The sequence below is a fragment of the Staurois parvus genome, unplaced genomic scaffold (assembly GCF_062004578.1).
Source record: "Staurois parvus isolate SC_StPar_1 unplaced genomic scaffold, SC_StPar_1.0 ptg000232l, whole genome shotgun sequence".
Lineage (NCBI taxonomy): Eukaryota > Metazoa > Chordata > Amphibia > Anura > Ranidae > Staurois > Staurois parvus.
In genome coordinates, this window is record NW_028318028.1 from 5,553,572 (window position 1) to 5,563,019 (window position 9,448).

Sequence of the window (9,448 nt, forward strand, 5' to 3'; positions counted from 1 at the left end):
TCGGTTCAGATGGACACCAGAGGCTCAGGAAGCTTTTGAAGCCTTGAAGAAGCTGTTCACCTCGGCACCCATTTTGGGTCACCCAGACGCCGCCCTACCCTACATCTTAGAGGTAGATGCATCGGAGAATGCAGTAGGTTCCATTCTTTCCCAGCGGAAGGGCACCAAGGAATTGCTCCATCCTGTAGCATTTTTCTCACGGAAGCTTACCCCCGCGGAGAAAAACTACGATATCGGTGATCAAGAACTACTGGCGATCAAAACGGCGTTAGAGGAATGGAGGCACCCCATTTTGATATTTACAGATCACAAAAATCTGGAATACCTGAGGACCGCCAAGCGTTTATGCCCACGACAGGCGAGATGGGCATTATTCTTTTCGAGATTTAATTTCCACATCACGTACAGGCCTGGATCAAAAAATACAAAGCCAGATGCGTTATCACGCATCTACGAGGACGCCAAGGAGATCCCAGTGCCGGACACTATCCTGTCCTCAGGTAACTTCTTGGCACTTCAGTCGGACCTTCGTTCCAAGATAATGGAGGCGTCCACAACCGTATCAACCCCAGTCGGGGTGCCCCTCCAGAACAAGGGGGGACTCCTATGGAAGGAAGATCGGATTATGGTGCCGGAGGAAGCCCGAACCCTGGTCTTGGGACATTGCCATGACCACCCGATGGCGGGGCACTTTGGCACAGAAAAGACCCTAGAGCTTCTCCGACGCTCCTTCTGGTGGCCGGACATGGCCAAAGATTGTAAGGGCTATGTAAGATCCTGTATCACCTGCCAGAAGAACAAGCCATCAAGGAACAAAGTTTGGGGTCTGCTGTGGCCTTTACCAATTCCTGAACGACCTTGGCAAAGAATCTCGCTAGATTTTATAGTCGAGCTTCCACCATCGCTAGACCACATGGCAATCCTTGTGGTCGTGGACCGCTTATCCAAAATGGCCCACTTCATTCCATTGAAGAAAACTCCCTCGGCAGCCAAGACTGCGCGAGTATTCATTCGTGAGGTTGTAAGACTGCATGGGGTCCCCGAAGACATTGTCTCGGACCGAGGGGTCCAGTTTACGTCAAGATTTTGGAGGGCATTATGCAAAGCCCTGGACATCAAATTGTCCCTTTCCTCTGCGTTCCACCCTCAGACTAACGGACAGACCGAAAGGACCAATCAGACCCTGGAGCAATACTTGCGATGCTACACATCTTTTACTCAAGATGACTGGATTCCACTTCTACCCCTGGCGGAATTTGCGTACAACAACGCTTGCCATTCAGCAATGGGGCAGTCCCCGTTCTTTTCCAATTATGGGTTTCACCCCGTCTTCCTCCCGGATCTGGTCTCGGAATGCCCAGTTCCAGCAACACAAGATGTAGTAATGTTTTTTTCCGCAAACAACAAAAAACTTCAAGAGGCCATCAGTCAGGCCCAAGAGGACTACAAGAAGGCATTCAACAGGAAACGGAGGGAGATCTGGTGTTGCGGCCTGGGGAGAAGGTTTGGTTAGCGACATCCAATTTAAAGATGCTTTGCCCTTCAAAGAAATTGGGACCTAAATTTATAGGCCCCTTTTGCGTTAAGAGGATGGTCAACGAGGTGGCTTATGAACTTGTCCTCCCTGACACACTCAAGATCCACCCAGTTTCCCATGTGTCCCTGCTGAAACCAGTGATCCCAGATGCCTTCCCTGAACGAGAATCTAGACCTCCGGAGGCCCTGCTGAAACCAGTGATCCCAGATGCCTTCCCTGAACGAGAATCTAGACCTCCGGAGGCCATAACGGTCGAAGGAGAAGAAGAATTTGAGTTAGAAACAATCCTGAAGTGCCGAAGGAGGGGGGGGGCCAGACCCAATTCCTAATCAAATGGAAGGGCTATGGCCCTGAGGACAATTCTTGGGAACCAGCCCATAATGTCCATGCACCCAGACTTGTCCGGAGGTTTTTTCGCGATCACCCGTGGTGGAGAGATCGGGTGGGCATCCGGAGGTTGCCCATGGGGGGGGCAATGTCAGGGATCTCCACGATCCCCGCAGCGATGGTCCCGGCACAGGCGCAGTGCGCCGCCCTGTGCAGGGACACGGGCACTAGGTCCGGGCCGGCCGCGGCGTTCGTGTTCGCGCATGCGCAGTAGAAGCCGTGGCCGCCCGCTGGGCACCAATGGCAGCGCAGGGCGGGATATTTAAATTCCTCCTGTACCACTATCCCCTCCCTCCTAGATTGTAAGCTTGAAAGAGCAGGGCCCTCGAACCCCTCGTGTATCACATTGTATTGTTATCGTACTGTCGCATGTTCTGTCTCCCATTGTAATGTACAGCGCTGAGCGAACTGTTGGAGCTTTATAAATACTGTATAATAATAATAATATAAATACAGTGCCACAATGTGCTGCAATATGAGTGTTCAAATACTATGTGACCTGAGGTCCTGGTAAAAATTTCAGAACCTGTGCCTTATTAACCAATCCATACATGTATCATTATATATAAATAAACCCCTCATGAATAAATAAACCACACTTCGAGTGACCAGTGATAAAAAGTGACCAAATTAACTCAGATGTAGGATTTCAAAATATATTCCACTCAAAATTAAATAAAGTTCATAAATCCTCCAAATAGTGCTCCAAACAGCAAAAAATTAATGCAAAGTGATGAAAGTGATGATTTCTGTGTTGGTGTCAGCACACATATCCTCCATGGCTAAAATGCCCCCTCACCTCCACTCTGTGACCCAAAAGGGCCACTAAGCCTCCAGGATCACTCCTAGATTCTTTGCCAGTAATAGCTGGTATTCTCTGTACTCCTCCTGTGGTTCCCCTCTCAGGTAAGTGATCTGTACTTCCAGACCTCTCAGGATAGATACACCAGCATTGTATATCACTCACCATAAACCATGGTAAGTGAAAGAAAGATCCTTCATAGTGCAGTATTACTGGATAAATCAGACTCTTTAATGTATAAAAATGCCCACTCACTTGATGAAGTCACATGGTATAGTGACGCAACGCGTAGATACTCCGTGGCACAGCTTCCAGTCTGCGGTGACATACATCCAGCTCGGGCACCATCTTGGCACACCCAGACGAGTCCTAACCCATGCAGTACACCCAGGCATGAGGTTTTTCTACTGTTTGATGCTGTGATTTGATGTACAACAAGTGAGTGGGCATTTTTATAAGGTGAAAAAAATGGGAATGATGAGGTAATGACTGGGCTGGGGAGTATGGGTGCATTTGACCATTAGAGCAGTGCAAATAATATACTGTATGTAAGACTGGTGTCCCTGAGTAAAGATACCCTTCAGACCATGACATGTACTCAGGACAACTGCAGATTGTTGTCTTTCTGCTCCCTGTTAAAACTATGATCCTAGTGCCGGGCAGAGTAACATTTTCCAGCCTTGACTTCCTTCCTGGCTCTGAAATGTCATGCTGTCAAATGCAGATCCTTGGAAAAGGAGGTCATTTATAGGAATATAAAATACGTTATCATTCAGACTCATGATATACAAATAGCTGATCCACTCACCTACTCGGTCAACTGGCTGACTCCTCGTGTCTTTCTGCTATAATTCTCCCTTGTGCTTTATAATCTTTTAATTCTGAATATTGTTCCAACAGCCCCATGAAAGCCCTGCAGTCCAGTATTACAGCCACTCTGGATATTTCCTCAAAATTATATTTTCCTTCAAATGCTACGTCACTGGTGTATTGGAATTCTACACTGATAAAGGATTTGTTACTATTGATCTTTTATGTATATGGGGCTGTCCGTAATTGGTTGTGTGTATAAGTCAGGATACGTTTACAGTGGCATTTCTCTGAGATGCAGTACATATATATATATAGAGAGAGAGAGCTGGCTATATAATTAATCCTTTGAGTATTCAGGTATCTGTAGAGGTTGTTGATGCCATGAACCTTTTTACATTGCAATTAAATGTCAGACAAAATATGATGATAGTAAATGACAATTCACAACTAACAGCCCAAGTGAAGCAAATCTGTATATGTATCAATCAGATAGATCAGTGGTCTCCAAACTGCGGCCTGTGGGCCATCTGTGGCCCTTTGCTTGGCTTTATCTAGCCCTTGGGGCACTATTCCTCCCACTTAAATGAGACAGTATTCTGCCCACTGACACCAACAATGGGACACTATTCCTCCCTCTAATACCAAATGGGGCAATGTTTACTACCACTGTTGTCAGGAAAATTTCCACTCCCACTGGACAAAGTCCAGCCTCCCCTAAAGTCTGAAGGACAATAAACTGGCTCTTCGTTTAGAAAGTTTCCTGAGATAGAAGATTTGTCTGCCCAAATTTAGGTTTTTGTTAGTGTCCACAGTTAGTAAACAAAGGTATACTGCACCATATTTTGTGGGGCAGACCATTCATTTCAATGGTCTGCCCTGCATGTGAAAAAAGCTTTTTGAGCTTTGTACATTTTTTTAACCTTGCATTTTTTTGCGCAAAACAAAACACTTCTTGCTTGATGCATTTGGAGTGTCTTTAGCAATGAATGGAATAAAAAGCATGATAGATATTTCACACATGCTACACTAGTGTGAATGCTGGCTTACATCACAAAAATCACACATATGCATGATACCTGATATTGCGCTACAGTAATGTAAATTGGGCTTAATAAATCAGACCCTAGTACAGACTATAAGGGTTGGATTTTTGTAGCAGTTTTAGAAGGCTAAAAATTACTAAAAATCACAGCGTGGCAAGTTGAATTTTTGACTGTTTCTTGGTTTACAGCAACAAAACAATTGAAATTGGGTAGAAAATCCAACCCAGAATGACATTTAGTAAACTGGATAAAGCAACAAAATGCAACCAGTGTGTGGTCAGCAGAGGCACCCATTCAATACAAAGGTGTTTCCAAATGGATTCTTCAAGAAGGTCTGTATTTAATGATCTTATTGATGGTGTTCTAACCTGTTTTTTTGATCATTGTGTTTTGTGGTTCTTTATTGGCCACTTCATAAGGAAAAGGTGTACAGCACACTTTAATCACTTGCCCTTCAGAAGATCTACTCCCCTTCCTGACCAGACCATTTTTTGCGTTACTTTAACTGACAATTGCGCAGTCATGCAATGCTGCACCCAAATGAAATTTACGGTTTTGTTCCCGCAAATGAGATCACTTTCGGTGGTATTTGATCCCCTGTGCATTTTTTATTTTTTGCACTGTAAAAAAAAAATATCGCCAATTTTGAGAAAAAAATATTTTCAACTTTTCGCTATTAAACATGTCCAGTAAAAAAATTTTAAAAATCAAATATCGTCATAAATTTAGGCCAAAATGTATTCTGCTACATGTCTTTGCTAAAAAAAATCCCTATACATGTAAAGGAATTGGTTTACATGAATATACGTAATTGGTTTACATTATTGGTTTAGCAAGACTGCAGGACAGCGGCGGGCTTTCTGACACCGGGGGGAACTGACTTGGTGTCACTGACATCCCCAGTGACACCAATACAGTGATCAGTGCTAAAATGAAGCACTGCACAGTGCTAGGAGCTGACAGGGGAGAGAACTGTATTGTTTACAAACAGTTCTCCCCCCCCCCGTCGGAGATGCCGGTAATCACCGGCCGGGACACCTACCCAGAATTGACCCCTACGTCTCTCATGCGCCCCCTACCCGGAGCTGCAAAATCACATATACTGTATATATATACACCTGATTTTTGTGCACCCGTGCCACCCTTTGTACTGCGTACTGTACTCTTTTTTTCCTAATGAAGTGGCAACTAAAGAACCAAGAAAACGAGTTGATGGTGTTTTAACCTGTTTTTAACCACTTGCAAGCTGGGCATTTTCACCCCCTTCCTGCCCGGGCCAATTTTCAGGTTTCAGTGCTGTTGCACTTTGAATGACAATTGTGCGGTCACGCAACACTGTACTCATAAGAAATATTTATAATTTTTTTCACACAAATAGAACTTTCTTTTGGTGGTATTTACTTGCCACTGGGGTTTTTTTTTGCACTATAAACAAAAAAAGAGCAAAAAATGTAAAAGAAAAAAAGGTTTTGTTTCTATTATAAAATTTTGCAAACAGGTAATTTTTCTCCTTCACTGATGTGTATTAATGAGGCTGGACTGATAGGCAGCACTGATGGACACTGATGAGGCAGCACTGGTGGACATTGATGAGGAGGCACTGACGGGCAGCACTGACTGGCGGCACTGACTGCACTGGCTGGTGGCACTGACAGGGGGCACTGCTGGGCAGCGCTGATGGGTGACACTGCTGGGCACAGATGGGTGGCACTGCTAGGTGGCATTGCTGGGCACTGCTGGGCGACACTGATAATCAGTGCCCTGATTATCAGTGCAGATCTCCCCTGTCACATTTGCCGGTTATTGGCAGCACTTTCTTGTTACTGTGATAGTGTGAGGAAAGTGCTGCCAATAACCGGCAACTGTATTTACTTTGTTATCTTCTGTGTCATTGGACACAGCTGATCATGTCGTAAAAGGACACTGTGATTGGCCTTTTACCTAATCACATGATCATCTGTGTCCGTTAGGCCACTGGGGGCACATTCTGGGAGGACATCCAAGGACACCCTTCCAGAACTGGACAATCGTGCTGTAACCGTCTTTCAGCTATAGTGCGGTTGAGCAGCAGTTAGTGATCAATAAATACACAACTTTCTTGAAGAATCCACTTCACAGCACTTTTATATTGAATGAGCACCTCTGGTGAAATGAGCTCAACAGAGCTCGTGTATCTGCTGAAAGAACACAATAGTGCTGCAGGAGGGATTCCCACATCAACACTGACTGGGAGGTGAAAGGAAAGAAAATTGCATAATCTATAGAGCTGCTTTAACCTCACAGAAGATATATACAGCTATGAGGCTGTAGACACAGAAGGGCCTACAGCTATGAGGCTGTAGACACAGAAGGACCTAGGCACCATATCAGAAAGTGCTCCTTTTTTTTTGGGAGGAATGTCAGAAAAAAGTAACTTTTACTTTTAGCTTAGGTCCAATGTCAATTTTTGGCTGCTCCATATAAAATAGCAAATCTCCACGTTTTGAGTTCAGGTCAACTTTAGCACATGTGAAATCACAGCCAGCACAATTCCCACTTGCACAACATTTATGGTATGACAGATGCGTTTTGATACCATTTTAATGTTTTAATATTTACAAAAAGAAAAACAGTGAAGACCAGGGACTCAGATTGCAGACTTAAGTGAGTATATACGAGATGAGTAAAAAAAAAAAAAAAGTCTGAATTAGTAAGAGGGCCTGAGAGGGCTTTATTTTTTTTCCAGAAAAAAAGCTCTAAACGATTATAGTATATTATCTTCCAATTTTATTTTTACAATGATCTTTAGAAATTATACATAATTAAAAATATGGTCTTGACACCACAGATTGTAATTAAACATTGTTCAGCCAATGATTTTACAGAACCCCAACATACGCCTTACAGCTAACTTAACATCTTTATTTTTCAAACTATAAATTAAAGGATTTAACAAGGGAACAGCTGCTGTATTGAATAGAGAGAACATCTTCTTTGCATTCAATGTTCCCAATGATGTTGGTGTCAAGTACTGGGAGACAAGTGTTGTATAAAGAAGAATGACTACTGTTAGGTGTGAGGAGCATGTAAAAAAGGCTTTTCGTTTTCCAGTGTTGGAAACGATCCTCATTATGGTAGATATGATAAAAATATAAGAGATTGAGGTAAAAAGGAAGGGGAGTAGTGTTATAACAAAGATTCCTTGGATTAAAAACACAATATCCAATACAGAAGTGTCATTACAGATGTTTTTTATCAAAGGTATCATGTCACAGAAGAAGTGGTTGATCTCATTAGAGGTGTAGCATGAGAAGCCTGAGAAGATTACAACAGCAGGTAGGACTTGTACGAAGCCCATAAACCAGCAGCTGATGGCAAGCAAAGAGCAAACTCTACTGTTCATAATCATGTGGTAACGCAATGGGTTACAGATGGCAACATATCGATCATAACTCATTGCAGACAAAATTAGAAGCTCGTGTCCAATCAAGGATGCAAAAATGTACATCTGAGTTATGCATGCTGGATATGAAACCATGTGATCTCCAGTTATGAAGATGACTAGGACTTTATGCAAAGTGATGGTGGAAGAAGACACATCCACAATGGACAAGTTGGCCAAGAAGAAGTACATGGGAGTGTGCAGGTGATGATCCAAACAAATGAGCAGAAGAATGGTCACATTGCCACCAAGGGTGATGAAATAAATTAGCAGGACTGGGATGAAGATTAAAATCTGGAGATCTGACTCATCAGTGATCCCTTTAATATAGAAAAATGTCACCATGGTACGATTTAATGGACTTGAAAACATTGCTTTGTTCTTTGATCTTGAAAAAAAAAAAATCATATGCATATTTAGGGGTGGTCTTTGGAAATCAGATTTATGACAACAAGGAGATCCATGTGATTTGGTATGCGTATTGCAAGACTGTACCGCTCCACCTTAGATGATAGCCATGTATTCATACAGTATATTTAGATATACACTATATTTATTATAACAGTCTCACGTTTTTACCACTTTAATCATACTGTATATATTATTGTCTGCACTTCTCAAAGTTTGAATAAAAATGGTCAAGAAGCCCTAAAACGCACCTTGTTGAGTGAACTTTTAAAGTTCTCCATTTAGAGCTGACTCAAACTATCTTGTCATTAGATGTCATTGAGGAATTTATTATTCCGGAGTGACAAGTTCTATATACTTTTGGCCTAGGCCTCAACTTTATTTACTTGGTTCGAACTATTGCATGCAAACTCAATGGCCCACGTCCGTGTGAATAATCTCATCTCAGAACCACTCTCCTTAAAGTGATATTAAAGTTTTTTTGACTAAAATAAAAAAGATATTACACTTACCTGATATGTAAAACAATGTTGCACAGTGCAGTCCCTTACCTCCTTTTTAGCTGTCCCCTGACAGTGCTCTCTGCTCCTTCTTCCTGCGAGTACCCCCTTAGCAAGCCATTTGCTATGTTTGCACCCATGTGGGCGTGTTCCCAAGCCGGGTTGTGCGCAACCATACACACAGTGCTAGCAAGCCATGCCCCTGCTTCCTAATCACAGGAGATTGACTGCCAACAGCAGGAGCCTATGGCATCCATGCTCTCAGTGTCTCCTGTGAATCCCGGAAAAGAGGAGAGTGGTGCTGGAGCCATGAAGGCAGTGAAAGGAGGCAAGCAAATGTGTAGGAATCGGAGTAGGGAGAACAAGTAGTGGGGAGTTTTTTTACCTCAATGCTGAGAATGCATTAAGGTAAAAACACTTAGACCCATTGTCATCTTATCTAATTTCCCTAGCTATTGAGCCCCCAGCCTCTAATATTCATAGTAATGTTGGTTTTGAGAGGGGAGAGAACATTCATATTCATAGTAATGTTGGTTT

At 43.0% G+C, this 9,448-nt stretch overlaps 1 protein-coding gene across 1 annotated transcript; it reads right to left on the reverse strand.

Annotated features, from left to right (window-relative positions):
* Positions 1 to 7,427: 7,427 nt before the first annotated feature.
* On the reverse strand, positions 7,428 to 8,375 carry LOC149460280 (olfactory receptor 5V1-like). Its single transcript, XM_089679930.1, has one exon. The coding sequence runs from the start codon at positions 8,373 to 8,375 to the stop codon at positions 7,428 to 7,430; it is 948 nt and encodes a 315-aa protein (XP_089536056.1).
* Positions 8,376 to 9,448: the final 1,073 nt, after the last annotated feature.